At 36.3% G+C, this 18484-nt stretch overlaps 1 protein-coding gene across 1 annotated transcript; it reads right to left on the reverse strand.

Moving 5' to 3' along the window:
* Positions 1-7865: 7865 nt before the first annotated feature.
* Positions 7866-8951, reverse strand: LOC118591423 (olfactory receptor 4K15-like). The gene has a single exon (XM_036199713.1). It carries the CDS (start codon positions 8858-8860, stop codon positions 7886-7888), a length of 975 nt encoding a protein of 324 aa, XP_036055606.1. The 5' UTR covers positions 8861-8951; the 3' UTR covers positions 7866-7885.
* Positions 8952-18484: the final 9533 nt, after the last annotated feature.

The following is an 18484-nucleotide window of genomic DNA, read 5'->3' on the forward strand; positions in this document are numbered from 1 at the left end:
AAGAAATGTCCTTTTCCATTACATTTGATTAATGTTAGTTTGTAGTTTATTATGTTAGATATTAGGATAGCTACACTAGCTTGCTTCTTAGGCCCATTTGATTGGAAAATGTTTTTCCAACTGTTTACTCTGAGGTAATGTTTGTTTTTGACATTGACGTGTGTTTCTTGTATGCAGCAGAAGAATGGATTCTGTTTTTATATCCATTCTGTTAGCCTGAGTCTTTTTATTGGTGAATTGAGTCAACTTATATTAAGAGATATTAATGACAAGTGGTTAATTCATGTTTTTGTTTGTTTGTTTGTATTGGTGGGGTGGTGGGGTGTGTAAGTGTATGTGTGTTTCCCTTCTTTGGGTTTTTCTGGTGTGAGATTATTTATTGCCTGTGCTTTTGTGGGTGCAGCTAACATACTTGGGTTGGCATGCTTTCATGTGAGCTAGTGCCTTCTTATGCTTTCACTTGGGCTTGATTGTGGATAGGTATTTTTTAATAGGTTTTGTCATGAAATCTCTTGTTTTCCCTGTCTATGATGACTGAAAGCTTTACACAGTATAGTAGTCTGGGCTGGTATCCATGGTCTCCTAGTGTATACAAAATGTCCACCCAGGTCCTTCTGGCTTTTAGAGTCTCCATTGAGAAGTCAGGTGTAATTCTGATAGGTCTACCTGTATATATTCCTTGTCCTTTTTCTTTGTAGCTCCAAATATTCTTTCTTTATTCTGTATGTTTATCCTTTTGATTATTATGAAATTAACTCATTTTTGGAAGCAGATTTATTTTTAAGTAGACTTCTGAGTGATTGTGTGTGTGTGTGTGTGTGTGTGTGTGTGTGTGTGTGTGCTTAAAAACAGAGGTTAACCTCAGGTATTACTCCCTAGAAAAATCGGCATTGTTGTTAAGTGTTGTTGCTTGTTTGATTTGGGGGTGTTTATGTTTTTGTATATTTATTGGGAATCTCATAACAATATAATTTGATAACAAACTTTCCCTTCCAACAACTCCTCCCAGAAACTTTCTCCCTCATCCCCAGCCACCCACATTCATGTCTCTTTCTCACACTTGAAAACACACTAATGAAAGCGCGCGTGCGCACGCACGCACACACACACACACACACACACCAGCATGGATTCTTATCTCTATTGCCCAACTATGCCTAAGCATGAGGTCTTCTAGACTTCTGAGGCAGCTTAAAGAGACAGGAGGCAGAAAAAGCTTGACTTTAGCAGACAAGACTGTTTATTTCAAACTGTGAGTTACAGACATGGAAGGAAAAGGGTGGGGAAGGGGATAATTGGGGTTTATATAGGAGGTTTGGGAATTCAAACTTGAATACAATGTCTGTATGAAAGCCTGTAGTTCCTTCTTCCTATAGTTGTTTGTTCAGACAAGGCCATTTTATCTTTAGAAACTGTCTTATCCTCACTATCAGGATGTGGATCATAGTGGATTACAGATTCATGTAATGGCAGTGAAGGGGAAGAAGCTGGAGTTTCAACTTAGGGACTTGGTCAGGGTCTGACTGAGCTTGTTAAAAGTCTGTTCTAACATATACCAACTCTTAAGAGATAAGGAAGATAGATGTTCTCAAAACAGGGCTGGAGTTTTTGGGGGAAGCTTCTGGATGAATGTGGGCAGAGGTTCAAGGTTGGGGGATTCTGTAAGCAAGATTTCATTGGTGAGGAGGGCCATCATCTGTAGGGGAGTCATCTGGTCATTTAACAGGAGTAGAATTTTAACTTGTTCTGTCATGATGGTCATGTGATTGTTGTCATATATTTCATTATGTAAGTTCTGTTTCTCTAGAGAACTGTGACTAATAAAGTCCCCATCTCAGAGGTCACTCAACCTGCTTCCAGGGATTTGGGAGGTGTCAATCATTTTCAGTTGCTTCCTGATGACAAAGGGAGCAATACAGAAGGAGTTAGAGTGTCTCAAACGCAGGTCCATCAAGGGCACATAATAAAACTTAACAAATGTCTACAGTGGAGGTATCTTTGTGGATTTCTGGGGACCTCTCTAGCACTCTGCCTATTCCTGTTCTCATGTGGTCATTTATCATGGTCTCTTATTGCTTGTTCTCCCTCTCTGTTCTTGATCCATCTGGGATCTCCTGATCCCCTAAGGTCTTTTCCCTTGACACTTGCCCTTCATTACCTCCACTGACATCTGGGTTGTTCATGTAGATCTCATCCATTTCTCTGTCATTGGGCAATCCCTGTGTCTTCCTTAGGGTCCTGTTTTCTAGAGAAAGCCCAAACTGACCTACTCTGGTGATTGGATGGCCAAATACCCTAACTGTCATGCTAGAAATCTCATCCAATGACTGAGGGAAGCAGATGCAAAGATCCCCGGTCAGGCCCCAGGTGGAGCTCCAGGAGTCCAATTGGCAAGAAAGAGGAAGGACTGTATGAGCAAGAATTGTTGAGACCAAGATTGAAAAAAGCACAAGGACAAATAGCCAAACTAATGGAACTATGAACCAATAGCTGAGGAGCCCCCAACTGGATCAGGCCCTCAAGATAAGTGAGACAGTTGATTAGCCTGAACTGTTAGGGAGGCACCCAGGCAGTGGGACCAGGACCTGTCCTTAGTGCATGAGCTGGCTGTTTGGAACCTGAGACTTATGCCAGAACACTTTGCTCAGCATGGAAGGAGGGGACTAGACCTGCCTGGACTGAATCTACCAGGTTGAGCTGAATCCCCATGGGAGTCTTTGCTCTGGAGGAAATGGGAATGGGGGTGGGATGGGGGAAGGTTGGGGGGGAGAGGACAGGGGAACCATGGCTGATATGTAAAATTAAATTAAATTATAAAATAAAAAAATAACTTAACAAAGGGCAAAAGTCCAGAACACAAGAGAGACATTTGGTGGTAATGTGTATTCTTAGAGTATGATATGAAAGGAAGGTAGTATCTGTAACATAAAAAGCAAGACTGTTAGTTCTATTATAATTTTTAATGAAGGTATAGTTAAAAAAAAATAGGGCAATATTGTCCTTATTGGAGGAAATGAACAGGCAACAAAATCATCTAAAGAATCTTTTCCATAAAAAAGGTACAATTTCTTTAAAAAAAAAAAAAAAGAATCTTTTCCAGGCTTTATCACAGATTCAATGGTCCCTCTTGGCTACCTTGTGGTTTTGGATGCTGAGATCTTAGACCAAGCTGTTCAGTGTAGGACATAGCTCAGCTTTCCCAGACCTTACAATAAATCTCCTGTGGTTATGAGTTTATCCTCAAATAAATTCCTTTGATTATTAAAAAAAAAAAAACATGATTTTTCTCAATGTTGTTGATCACATGCAAGGCCATTCCTTTAGTGGAAGAGCTTGAAATATTTTCCATTGGCCAGCATAGGTTCATAACCATCTATTGGTTTTCTATTATAATATTGTGAGTACCATTAAGGTTTTAACATTCTGATTAACAGTTTTTGTTCAGTTGAAATGCAATTGCACAACTGGCTAGCACATATAGAAGAATAAGGGAACTATAATTAGTTTTTTGTTACATCAGACTTCTGCATTAGGAACAATTACCTTGAAGCTATGTAAAAGAAGTCAGTTAAATTCAGCAGTTAATTGACAATTTGCAAGAAAAATAGAATCCTATTGAGTTACTTTTATAGGACGGTCTAGCAAAGTCTCTAAAGACACCACTTGGACATTCTGAATAATTTTCACCAGTTGGGAGTTCAATGATAGAATAGATAGAGGTGGCCACTTCCGTTCATCAAGAACATGGGTGCCTAGAATATAAGCCCTGGAATTAGCTTTTGCTAAGAGAAAGAGTTGAAAGCTAGGGTAAAGGGCATGACAATTTGAACTAGCATACAGGCCCCTTACCAGATGAGTTAATAAATTTAGGTACAAGGTTCCCTGTTCAGCGAATCCTCATATGTTAGTTTAGGAGATATTGGGGCCAGAGTAATTGCTATTTTTCCCCATTGTTTAGACATTTAAGGTGAGGGTACAGATTCTAAGGTTCTCCTCTGGGCAAGAGACTCCATCCCCTTGTCACATGAAACATGAGGAATAATGCATCTTACCTATAGATAAGAAGGAGATTTCACTGGTCTGCTTACAAAGCTAGAGCTGTTCAAGCCTACAAAAACAGAGTCAGAAGCAAAAGACTTCTAGCAGGGCTTATTTTCCCCATGCATCCTTATCCTGTAAGGAGACCAGCATGCAACTTATGCTAGTGGGATTGTACCGTATCCAAGGGAACTACTTGGGTCTGGGGATATCCTGCCATGCAAGTATATTGAAAATTTTATCCATTTTACTTAAGAATTCAATTTTTATAGCTAAGTTTTTTTTAATATACCCAATTTTGAATATTATTTTACATTAAATAAACCTTAGGTTTATATTAAACTTGTTCTAAATTACTTGCTTTAGGCTTTACTTTGACAAAACATATCCAAGACTATATAAGTTGGTCTTTCTCTTCAAGTGTGTCTCTCTAAATGAATTACATTTGTACTTTGCATGGCTACAAACATAGTTTGGAGTACATTAAATAATTTGATTATTATAAGGTGATTGAGGAGTAAGTATTATGTCTTAATCATCTTAAACAGTTAGAAATAAGTTAATAATTCTCATAAGATTAGGAATTTTGTTTATAAAAACTACCTTAACTCGTAACTTTGAGATTTTTATTCATAAACTGAGTGCTTAGTGCCATGTCTGCAGTTTTTAACTGGATGCTCAGATTTAGCCACTCTCTGAATTTCCTGTAACTTAATCTCCTAATTACTGTGCATGTTCCTACATTTTTGCTGTGTAGAACAAAGTTCCTTTGGTGTCAGATTGTGATCTTAATTGAGAAGAGGAAATGGCAAAAATTTGGTCACATGACTGTGTGTCTATTCTCTCAGAGCACCCAATTGTATAGTCTCTGCACATCTGGAACAACCGGGCTGCCTGGGGTATTTGTTTCCTTTGGGATATCCACAGCTGCAAGTTTCCAAAGTAGGGAATTGTCCGACTATGAACTGAAAATGTTTGCAGACTGTAGATTGATATTTAGGCACAGTTCTTTTATATCTTAAATGGTTTTTTATATAAAAAAGCAAAGTTTGACACTCTGTCTTTAAAATTCTCAAATTTCTGGTAAATACACAAGTTCACAGAAATTAGCCAATTCATGACAGAGTAATAATAGGAAAAAGAAAGAATTTAAAATTTAAATTTAAAAGTTCCCAGAATAAAATTAAAATAAAAAGACCACAACACAACAAAACTATTGCATTACATTGACAGCAGTCGGATGAGAAAAACTTTAGAGCTCTAAGTATTTGCCATAAAAATATTAGACTTGATGATGGTACTCAAGTATTAGGAAAGATATGAAAAACTAAACCAGAATCAAATGGACAGCAGGAAACAATAAAAATACAAGAAGAAGCAAATAAAATAATACAAAGAATAATCAATCTAAGTATCTGTGAAAAGAGAAACAAGATTGACAGACCCTTGGCAAGCAAAACACCTAAAGAGAGAGACAGTGAGCCCTAAAACCAAAATCAGAAATGAACAGGAATAATCACAGCAGCTTTCAAATAAATTATAAATATAATAAAGGAGTACACCATTATAATAAAGCTCTACACCATTATTACTGACTCCACCTATGAAGTCAGTATTACTCGAATACCAAAATCAGGTGAAGAAACAACAATAAAGAAAACTGTGGAACAATATCCCTGATGGAAATAGATTAAAAAATTCCTAACAAAATATTGTGAACTGTAGACAAGACATATATCAGAAAGATTATCTACCATGAACAACTTGGCTTTATGTCATATTTTCAGGTATGGTTCAATATATTCAATTCAATAGTTTTAATAACTGACATAATTGGGCTTAAAGGTGAAAATCACACTGTCATTGAAATAGATGCAGAAATGGCCTTTGACAAAATTCACTATGTCCAGCTGTGTTTACTGCCATGCTATTTACAACAACTAGGAAATGGAAACAATTTAAATGTCACTTAACAAACAAATGCCTAATTAAAACTTGCTACATATACAAAATGGAATCCTTTCCAGATGTAAAGAGAAATAAAACTATGAAATTTGCAGGTAAGTGGCTTGAACTACAAAAGATCTTGAGTGTGGTAACCCAGACCCAGAAAGACAAATGTCACATGTTCTCTCTCATTTCCTCTTCCTAATTCCAAGGCTTCTGATGTGAGTGTATAACTTGAAGTAGCTGTAGAAATCAGACAAGTAAAAAGCAACCATGGGAAGGGGAGCAACAGAGAGGGGACTATCAGGATACAAGCGATTTGAGAGGGAAAATGGGGGAACTCTAATTAGAAGGGGGAAGATGAAGTAACAGTAAGAATGACTGAATATGCATGTGGAATCATATTATTACTATCTACCTAAAATTACGTATAATACATATAAGGCTATGTATATATATGCACATACATAGATGGTTTAAATGAAATCTTTCATTTAATGAGAGTGTGGAGGGATGAAGGGAGGGAGTAAACAGATTGTGATACATGCATTCATGCATACATACATACATACACACAATCATTAAAGAATCAATATAATCCAATTTTTAAAAGACTATCAAAAATGAAAATGGGAATGGACAAGTAATTCAGTCCTCAAGGACTCTTACTACCAAGCCTGAAAGGATGAGTTCAATCCCCAGCTCAGTCTGTAAAAACAAGAAATTTTTCCATTTTTGACAGCAAGATAAAACTTGTAGAACTAAACTACTAAACTAAACTAAATACATACTAACTGAAATAAGTGTGGTACAGAAAGACAGACTGTATCACATACAGAATACAACATTAGTATTTTTATCTTTATTGGTAAATAGAAATGTGTATATTTACATTTTATATTGTGATATTTTATATACATCCCTATCTTAAAATGGTAACAGTCATCATGAAAATTGACAGTTATTTTATAGAAAATAATGAGAACTGAAGATTCATTCTCTCAGCATTTTTAAAGTGAAAATGTAGGCACTTAATTTAACTATAGGCACTACAACTTAACACTTCAGAATCAAAAAATTTTGCTGTAACATAGGTTACTGCTGAAAATAGTGACTTCTAAATAATGAGTAATTATAGTAACATGGCCATTAGCTAATGGTATGAAAATTGACTCATACAGCTTTAGTGGGCCTTTGCTTACAAGATGCAAGGTTCTGATCCAGGAACTGATGTTGTTTATAATCTCTTTTGTTTGTCCAAAGAATCTGTTCATGTTCTTAACTATTGCAATTAATTTCCATTTAATTAGATTTCATTGCACAAAAAACCCAAGTGTTGTAGAATCTGGTAATGAAAAGTAAACTCTGTGCACAGATCCAGTGAATGGGAAATACTCTAAATAAACATTTAAAACTGATCACCACATGAAGTTCATAAGAAGCTGCAATATTGCAGGAGTAAAATGAGCATAGAAATAGAAAAAGCAACAAGTACACATCACTCTACTTTTGTTTAAAAATCTGGTTTTGTAAAATATATTCTTTCTTTATAAACAATAAATGTACTTGATAGATTGAATATGAACTATATTTTCCAACTATATAAGACAAAATGTATTTACAATTTAATAAATGATATAATTTCATTCACAGAAAAGCCAACCTTTTATTTTAAAACTCTCTTAATTTTAAAACAAGAAGAAAAAACAACAGCAAAGAACAAAAGTAATCAAAAGAAAAATTTCACCAAGTGTGTTCTGCTTATTACAGTTGTAGTAGTAAGCCTTTAATTTTAAATATCTCCGTATGTTAAATGACTACCTTTAAAAAGAGCAGTAATTCAATTACAGAAATGTCCAGAGGGAAAAAAACAAACAAAAATGCTGCTAGTCCCATAAGTTTACTTTGTTTCCATAATAAGAACATTTCTAATCAGTGCAGAAACCTGTCCAGGCTTCAGATAGCGACTCCTCAGCTTTGACATAGCTGCTTTTACATCTTTGTTTCTCAAAGTGTAGATAACTGGGTTTAATATGGGTGTAAAGATGGTATAGAACACAGCAAGGACTTTGTCAACTGAATATCCACTAAAAGGCCACACATAGATGAAGATGCATGGTCCAAAGAAGAGAATAACTACGGTGATGTGAGCAGTTAGGGTGGAGCGGGCCTTGGCCATGCTAGCAGAGGAGCGATTCCTAACTGTAAAGAGAATCACAGTGTAGGAGACAACCAAAAGGAGAAATGAACTCAAGGAGAGAAAGCCACTATCTGCAACTATTAGTAAGCTGACAACATAAGTGTCTATGCAAGCTAGCTTGGTTACCAGTGGCAGATCACAGAAAAAACTGTCCACTTGGTTAGGACCACAAAATGGCAAGTTAACAGTGAATGCCAACTGGCTAGTTGTATGAATTAAACCCACACACCAGGGAATGATGACCAGAATAATACACACACGGCGACTCATGATTGTCATATAGTGGAGAGGTTTGCATATTGCAACATAGCGATCATAAGCCATGGATACAAGAAGTACCATCTCACCACCAGCAAAGAGATGAACACAGAAAATTTGAGCCAAGCAGGCATTAAAAGATATAGTTTTTCGTTCAACCAGAAAGTCAGCAAGCATTTTGGGTGTAGCAAAAGAAGCCACACATATATCTATAAAAGATAAGTTTGCAAGCAGAAAGTACATGGGGGAATGAAGTCGGGAGTCTGAAGTCACTGTGAGGATAATGAGGAAGTTGCCCAGCAGGATTGCTAGGTACAGCAGTAAAAATATGAGAAATAGGAAAGGCTGGAGCTCCTTTGAACTTGACAGGCCCAACAGCACAAACTCTGTTACCCGAGAGTAATTTGTTTCATTCATTGACTTTGAAGAGATTTTGTCTTCAGTTGTCTGAATAGAAATAGAACAGAAATCAATCAATTAAATAAATTTAGCTTGCTTTCTCAATTACAGTTCATATTTCAAAGATCAAGATCATACTTTTTATATTTCTATCCATGGAATTTTTTGAGTTACTCAAATTAACATAAATGATGTCATAAAATATTGTATGAATCTAGTTATATAAAGTCTGAAGTCAGTCCAAGCAAATACATGGTTTTGAGAAACCTAATTGTAATCATCCTTGAACAGAATAGAAGGACCAGAAGGACACTGAGTCCTGGGAGCTCTGTGACTGATGTAGCTGATGAAACTTACTGATTACACTTCTTGTTTTACCCTTTTATAAACATGTTATGCATTTGTGAAGCTTATAATGTCAAAGACAATTCTAGATTTGTGTAAGTTAACTCATCTATAACAAGGACCCTCACCCTGAGTAACTGTAACTACATATTATCTCCTCCTTTCCAATTAAAAATTCTGTAAAGGAAAATACAAAGTTCTGGCATAATTGGAAGATATAGAACTTCACAGACCTTTTCTTCTGGTCACTCAGATCCTCTTGAAGATTTTTCTTACAATGAAGCCTGACACATGTGTTCCTGTCAAGTAAGCCCTGAGATGATAATCTTCTTTATACACAGCCGCTAGTGCTAATAAGGACAGGAATTTTATTGTGACATGAACACACACACACACACACACACACACACACACACACACAGAGAGAGAGAGAGAGAGAGAGAGAGAGAGAGAGTTTAAGAGCCTCAGAATAATTATGTTTAGAAAAAGTGATTATGTATTGTAGGAATTTAAGTTGTGAGAATTTTTATTTCCTACACAGTGAATATCCCCCATTTCATCTGAAATTATTTCCCTTTGACTTGTTTTACTTATATAAGCGAGGTATAACTTACAGAAATGTATAGAAATAAGAAATTTAGAAAGAAATCTGCAAAGGGACATTAGATTATCTCAATTTGAGCATCATTCATATTTAAATCAAGTCTTCAAAGATGTCTTTTTATTATTTCTTGTCACTGGAAACAGCAGATACTAATGTCTTCTTAGATCAAAACTGCTTGAGTTTCGCTGGATGAGTTACACATAGGGCAATAAGCAATGGATAATCTTAATTGACTTCAAGAAACAAACTCAGAGAATAACTTTTATATTTTATGTCTCTAACTTTTCAGAACCCAGCCAGGAACTAATTTGTGTTTTATCACTTATACCATCAAAACAAGCACACCAAGATAGCCAGAAAGAAGTTAGAGTTTTAAAGTAGAGCATACTATAGGAAATACATATATATATATAATAAAACAAATTTGACTTTTAAGAAGATACTGCAATTTTTTTTTTTTTTTGGTTTTTTGAGACAGGGTTTCTCTGTGTAGCTTTGCGCCTTTCCTGGATCTCACTTGGTAGCCCAGGCTGACCTTGAACTCACAGAGATCTGCCTGCCTCTGCCTCCCGAGTGCTGAGATTAAAGGCGGGCGACACCACCGCCCAGCTAAGATACTGCATTTTTTTGTGAACTTTTTAAAACTTTTTTCCTGTTTTTCAGGTCTTGGACACCTGTCAAACAGGACCCTTACACCCAGGAAAGAGAGTAGTACAAGTAGAAAAATCTTGCTGGGATTTTCATATATACCCTGAAAGAGAGTAAGTGTGAAACAATCAAGAGCTTCCTAGGATGATGGGACAGAGTCGTTTATGAGCAGAGAATTTAAAATACAGCATACAATCCAGTCACATGAGTCGATCAAATCAAGAACTGGCCTCCAATAACTCCTTTGACTCTCCTATTAAGTTGATTCCTCCCACTGTCTATGGCTTCTGGGACTCTTGGAAAACTCTGGGAAAATCTAGAACCAAGTTTCTTGGTGTCCAAAATAAAAATAAAAGCAGATGGACTAGGAACTGCATTTCCCACATCAGCCCTTTCTAATTTCCCCAGTTCATAAGCACAAAAGGGCTGACACTTTCAAGACCGCTGCTGTCACTCTTACAGACTACTTAGATTTTTTTTATCTGCTTCAATAAAGATTAGGCCAGTATATTGATCTATTGATCATTAGAGAAGTTATTAAAATCTGTTGCCTTCTTGTCTGGCATATATTAGATGAAATGTATTAATATTTTATCTGTAATAAATTAATTTTATATCGGTGAAAGTAAATATAATGTCAGAATCATAATTGTTTTATTGGGCATCTATGAGACAATGACTGTGTCTTTTAACCTTTTAGGGCTCATTACTTTTAAATATTAAATAGCTATTATATTATTCTAAAAAAATTTGCCTCTCAGTTGATTATTTAGATGAGGACTACATGATTTCTAAGAATCTGTAATTACTCCTAAGTTATAGTGTATTACCTTAGATTAGACTTATTCTAATTTATCTTTTTATTCCAACTCAATCTAATCTAATAATTTTTATAATTAATATTTGACAATTTTACTTTGCCTGGCCTAACTTAAAATGTTTCCAATTAGATGTGTTCATATAAAACTGATTTTCAGTTCTTACAATATTCAAAATAAATCCATGCCTGCAGATTTGGAAGGGCAGAATGATCTTCAGGTCCCTGAATTTTTAAAATTTTAATATGTAAATCTTTCTCCAATACTTATTACTCAGATATTAGAATTGGTAGATGAAAAGAGGAAGAATATGAAGTTTACATGAGTCACAAAATTCTACTGTTTTAGAGATGCCCCTTTTACCAACTTTTAAATCATTTTGTCCTTTTACATTCTAACTCAAGACAGACCAGGTATATTATGATTATGGTTATTGAAAATATTGGCAAAATGTCTGGATATATACAGAAACAAAAACGTGTTGCTTACCTAACATTAACTGGAAAATATGTAGCTATCATATAATCTACTATAGTCATTAACTATGGGATTTAGTTATTATATAGCAATATAGTGAGAACATAAAGCTTACTTTAAAAAAAAAGGAAGAAATAGGATGAGTGTCTGTAGCCACAATGGGCTGCTTTCTAGTAGATCAGATGGAGCTGGATGTGGGGGTTCTAAGGAGCTGGGGAGCACATGGATAGTTAAAAATCTGGAATAGAGAAAAAGGCAATTAAAAAGGAGTTGCAAAATAAACAATATTATATAGAATTTGCAAAGAACTTAGCCTAATTCTAGATATATGTTGCTTCTGTTCACAATAAATTAAATAACCACAAATAACGTTCAGAATCCTCCAGAAATTAACACCTATGGCATGCCACCAAGATTCACATTTCTTGGTTTAAATTGCATTTGTAACTATATATATATATAGTTTACTTACATATTCTATGAATATGTCTCCTGGCTTTTCTCATTTTATAGGTCCAAACAAGAACAGCACAATTCCACAGGAGCCAATATATAGGTGACAAAGGCAGGAAACCCATGCCTTTCCCAATTAAATTTTCACCTTCAACTTTCTGGGATATGACTCTCCTCAACATAGAGATATATAAAAAATAATTGCAATGATTACAAACTAATTGTGTGTTGACGTCACTGGACTATAGTGACCAAGAGACCCACATGAGAGTTAGGATCACAGAAATTGCCTCCATTTGAGATAATTAGATGAGATCATTTGTTTACTCACAAGATCACTCATGGATTCCACAAATGAAGGAAGAAGGGTAACTAACAAAATGATTTATCTTGTTACAGAACACATGACACAGTGGGAAAAAAATCAAGAAATAATTTTTTGGTGAGGTCATTATGCTTCAGGACTGCTATATACAAGCATCAGTGAGAATGTCCGCACTTGATAAGAATTCATGTGTCTTTTCACACTACAGAGCCAACAAATGCCTTGCTGTATTAATTTGTAAAAGTGTGTATGATTATATGCTTAGTTTCTAAGGCAAGGATTCTAGACTAAGGCCATGAGAATTGTTTTAAGACTAAGGCCCTGTTTCAGCTCGAGTAGCTTGGTCTGTTTAAGGGGGCCCTGGCTGTAGGAGCAGAATCTATCCCTGGTGCATGAGCTGGCTTTCCAGAGCCCATTACTTATGTTGGGACACCTTGCCCATCCTTGATGCAGCGGAGAGGAGCTTGGTCCTGCCTCAAATGAATGTATCAGGCTTTGCTGACTCCCCCTGGGAGGCCTTACCTTTATGAAGGAGGGTTGGGGGTGGGTTGGAGGAGAAGACTGTGGGAATGAGAGGAGGGATGAGAGAGGGATCTGTGGTTGGTATGTAAAAATTTCTTAATAAAGAAAAAAAGACTAAGACTGTGAGAACTGTTTTATAGTAGAAACACTACGTCCAACAGATGACTTCTACTAAAATGGATATATAGTTTTTCTGTGAGCTTTCTTGGAGTGACATGAGAAAACCCTATTCACCATAGATACCATAACAACAGCATATCAAAAAATAATATACCCAAGTTTAGGTTAATGAACTAATGAGTTTATGAGGGTTATATACAGGAACATGGGCCAGTTGAAGGGAGTTGTATCACTGTAAATCCCAGCCCAGCATGGGTAACAACTAATAAAAGCTGTGTTCAAGCACCTTCCTGCATAATTTGCAGGTAGTTCACCCATTCAGAACTATGCTTTCCCTAACAATTATTATATGTAATATTGGGAACTTAGGACTTATATAAGTCTTAAGAACTTTCTGTATTCATTCTTCAGTTGAAGGGCCTCTAGGTTGTTTCCAGGTTCTGGCTATTACAAACAATGCTGATATGAACATAGCTGAGCAAATGCCCTTATGGTATGACTGAACATTCCTTAGGTATATGCCCAAGAGTGCTACAGCTAGGTCTTGGGGGAGATGGATTCCCAATTTTCTAAGGAAGCACCATATTGATTTTCAAAGTGGCTGTACAAGCTTGCATTCCCACCAGCAGTGGAAGAGAGTACCCCTTGCTCCACATCCTCTCCAGCATAAGCTGTCTTCTGTGTTTTTGATCTTAGCCATTCTGACAGGTATAAGGTGGTATCTCAGAGTCATTTTGATTTGCATTTCCCAGATAATTAGGGATTTTGAGCAATTCCTTAAATGTCTTTCAGCCATTTGAGCTTCCTCTGTTGAGAATTAGAATTCTCTGTTTAGTTCTATAGCCCATTTCTTAATTGGACTGATTGTTTCTATCAGTGTCTGTGCTACTGGTGTTGTATTTAGAAAGTGATCTCCATTGTCAATGAGTTCAAGACTACTTCCTACTTTCTCTTCTATCAGGTTCAGAGTAACTGTATTTATGTTGAGGTCTTTGATCCACTTGGACTTAAGTTTTGTGCACAGTGACAGGTATGGATCTCTTTGCAGCCTTCTACAAGTTGACATCCAGTTATGGCAGCACTATTTGTTGAAGATGCTTTCTTTTTTCCATTGTGCATTTTACACAATGGAGTACTACTCAGCAGAGAAAAAAATGACATCATGAGGTTTGCAGGCAAATGGATGGCTCTAGAAAAAAATTATCCTGAGTGGAGTAACACAGACTTGGAAGGAAGAGCATGGTATGTATTCACTCATAGAAGGATAGTAGATGTAAAACGAAGATGACTAGACTGCTACACAACTCCAGGGAGGCTACCTAGAAAACAGGACACTAGGAAAGAACAGGGATCGCCCAATGACAGAGAAATGGAGGAGATCTACATGAACAACCTGGATGACAGTGGGAGTAATGAAGGGCAAGGTTTGAGGGAAAGAAAGCTTAGATGAGCAGGAGATCCCAGCTGGATCAAGAACAGAAAGGGAGAACAAAGAATAACAGACCATGATAAATGAAGACCACATGAGAACAGGAAGAAGCAAAGTGCTAGAGAGGTCCCCAGAAATCCAGAAAGATACCTCCACTGTAGACTACTGGCAAAGGTCGAGAGAAAGCCTGATCTGACCTAGTCTGGTGATCAGATGGCCAAACACCCTAATGGTCGTGCTGGAACTCTCATCCAATAACTGATGGAAGTGGATGCAATTAGAACATCTTAAACCTTAAACATCTTTTTTTACAAATGCATTCAAATATCATTACTTAATATCTCATCTTCCTACCCTCATTCTGTAGGTAATTTTTAAAAATAAAAACCAAAATACTTGGGGTTTGCTTTTGTAGCTCTATGAAAAAAAACTATGGGAACTTCAGTGAATCCATAATTTATTTTTGGTAATGTGACCATTCTCATAAATAATTTTAATTCTCCCAATCCAGGTGCATAGATGTTCTCTCCATCATCCAGTATCTTCTTTGATTTCTTTCCCATTGTTCTGAAGTTCTCATTGTCTGTGTCATTCATGTCCTTGATGAGTCTTATTCCTAGATGTATTAGAGGGTAGAGGAAGTTATTGTGAGTGTCATGTTTTTCTGATCTCCTTCTCAGCATGTTCATTATTGGTATACATGAAATCTATTCATTTTTATGCTGACCTTGTATTCTGGAACCTAAACAGTTTATTATATTGGAGGATCTTTTAAATACAAATTCATTTTACTTCTTCCTTTCCTACTTTGAGCTCCTTTTATATTTTTCTTTTTTCTGGCTACTCTGGATAAAACTTCAATAAAAGTATTGAAAAAGGATGTAAATACTGTGCACACTGTCTAATTAGAGACTTTAAAGAAAATGTTTTTAAATTTTCTTCATTTAGTATATCATTGGTTGCAGGTTTGTCTTTTATAGCTTGTAGTTTTTAGGTATGTTCTGTCCATCTCTAATTTCTAAAGGACTTTTATGATGAATGCATATGAAAACACAATAGATGACATATAGCCAAAGAAAGTCTAAGCAGAAAAACACTGCTGGAGATATCACAACACATGACCTCAAATTATACTATAGTGTAATAGTGATAAAAAAAAAACAGCCTCATACTGGCACAATAATATACTCAGAAAATGTGGTGGTTTGAATAAAAATGGCCCCATGAACTCACATGTTTAATGCTTAGTATCCAAGAAGTGGCACTATTTGAAAAGATTAGGAGGTGTGTCTTTATTGTAGTAGATGTAGCCTTGTTGGAGGAAATGTGCCATTTGGGGTAGTCTTTGATATTTCAAAAGCCCATGCCAGCCCCAACCTGACCTTCTAGGCCTGTAGATCAGCATGTAGCTCTTGGCCACTTCTCCACCATTACCCTGTCTGTTTACATGTTCCATGCTGCCATGTTCCTGTTACCAGGCTCCTTGCTATGACGATAATGAACTAAACCTCTGAAACTGTAAGCAAGCCTCCAATTAAATGCTTTCTTCATAGGTGTTGCCTTGGCATGATGTCTGTTCATAGCAATAGTATAATGACTACAAGACAGATCTTGGTACCAGGTACTGGGGTATTGAAGAGACAGGCCTGACCATGCTGTTTATTGGAGAAAAGCAGAAGAATGTGAGACTTTTCACTAGAAAACCAGTTGGATGTTTTAATCGGGGCTTAATGGAACATTCTAGTAGGAACATGGAAGACAGTACTAAGGGTGATTTGAACTGTGGGGGCTCAGCTTAAGAGGTTTCATAAGGGAAGAATATTAGTAAGTGACCTAGAGACCATTCTTGTAATATTTTAGAAAAAAAAAAAAGTTACTGCTTTTGGCCGTTATCCTAAAAATCTGCCTGAGGCTCAAATGATGGCATTGACACAGGAGATTTCAAAACACTCTAGTATTGGTTCTGTCAAGTGATTATTAGTAATCACTCTGGTGCAAATATATAAAGAAAAGGAGCAAGCTGAACAGAGAGAACTACAAAAGGTACAGTTTGAGGAGAGGGGTAACAGAATGTAAAATGTGACTAAGTTCAGTGTTCAAGGAGATACAAAGCTTAAAGAATCGTCTGATGATAAATGAAATAAAGGGAGTGGTGATCTAAGGTCAGTACAACATCCAGCTAAGCTTCCAACTTGTAAAAAGAATTAAAAGAAAAGCTTAAGCAGTGAAGGAAACAATTAACAATAGAAACCTGATGTTAATGTAATTGGACAAGGGGGCCAAGTTCCAGCCCTATCAAGCACCAGAACTTGGCAGCTTTGGTCTCATGGTTCTGACTTTAGAATCAAGGATATAAGAAAGGCCAGCCATGTGTCAGTGGAATTTCTGCATAGAGTCCCAGAGAGGCCATTGTATGAAGCCCAGATTGCACTGGAGGCCCCAGCATGTTGAGATGACAGAGTTGTGTGATGATTGCCAAAGATAACTGCTAACAGGGTGTGGAACCACACCAAGAGAGAGTATGTTACAGTCAGCAAAGCTAAGAGGAGTTAGAGATCTGAAGAGTGCATTGGTATCGGACATGGTGATCCAGAATTTGGAGTTTGCCCTGCTGAGTTTCAGACTTGCTTAGCCTAGTATTTCCTCACTATGCTCCCTTTTTCCCTTTTGGAATGGTAATGTATATTCTGTGCCTCCGTGTATTGGAAATATGTGATATGTTTTTTTATTTTGATTTTGCAGAGGGCTACAGTTTAGAGATGGCCTTGAGTCTCAGAAGAGACTTTGAGCTTTGGATGTTTAAACATTGTGGATTCTATGATTCTATGACTATGGGAACTTTTGAAGTTGGACCAAATGCAGTTTTGCATTGTGGTATGGCAATAAGCTTATAGGAGCCATCAAGTGGAATATGGTGGTTTGAGTAGGGTCAAAGACTAATGGAGTAGGATTGAGAACCCAGATATCAATTCATATAATAATGGCCACATGAATTTTGAGGGATGCATTAAGAATATACACCTGGATAAAGATAGCCTTGTCAACAAATGCTTTGGCAAAACTGGATACCCATCTACAGAGAATGAATGTAAATTCAAACCTTCCATTCTGCAAAGAATATCTTTTCAAGATAGTTCAAAAATCTTTGATTTAAAACCTGAAGCTGCTAGAGGAAAGCAGGAAGTACACTTGAAGTTGTAAGTATAGACTAGAACTTTCTGCCCTTCCAAGAGTCAGAGACAGACAGGCAGACAGACAGACAGAGGCAGAGAGAATCTGAAATTTTAAAAGTTTTAAACAGAAAATTAAAATGGATTACAGACTGGGAGAAATCTGTCTTACCCTGGCGTATGTTCTTGATGCATTTCTCAAAATTCATGTGGCCATTGTTATATGGATTTATCTCCGGGCCCTGTATCCTGGTCCATTAGTTTCTAAGTGATATTTGCTCAAACCTACAATTCCTTGACTTAATAAACTGATATAGGAAGATCACTAAAGTACAAGGCAATCTAAGCTACAGAGTGAGACCTTGTATCCAAAAAAGAAAAAAAAAAAAGTTTATGTTAGAAGTCTAATTGTTTGGTACTAACTGCAAAGTTAATTTTCTCTTTAAATAAACACAAAATATGTATCAAATTATCAAAGTGGAATGTGGTGGTTACTTCTTCAACTTATGATTATTAAATACCTAATAAGTGGTATTATGGTATATGTGTATTTTATTTCTATTTTCTCTAAATATAAATAATAGACTTTTACCATGGTTGTTGATGTAACTTGTAAATGTGTTTGCTTTTTTTAAAAGGTATAATGGAATGTAACAAAATAATCATTCCCTGTATTATAAAAGTACAGCTCATTTTTGTTTAAGTGAAAATAAATATGCTTGTGTTTTATC

Source organism: Onychomys torridus, chromosome 9 (assembly GCF_903995425.1).
Source record: "Onychomys torridus chromosome 9, mOncTor1.1, whole genome shotgun sequence".
NCBI classification, from domain to species: domain Eukaryota; kingdom Metazoa; phylum Chordata; class Mammalia; order Rodentia; family Cricetidae; genus Onychomys; species Onychomys torridus.

Bases quoted from the DNA above. Each gene is read 5' to 3' on its own strand.
- LOC118591423 (XM_036199713.1), bottom strand. From the start codon at position 8,860: ATGAATGAAACAAATTACTCTCGGGTAACAGAGTTTGTGCTGTTGGGC.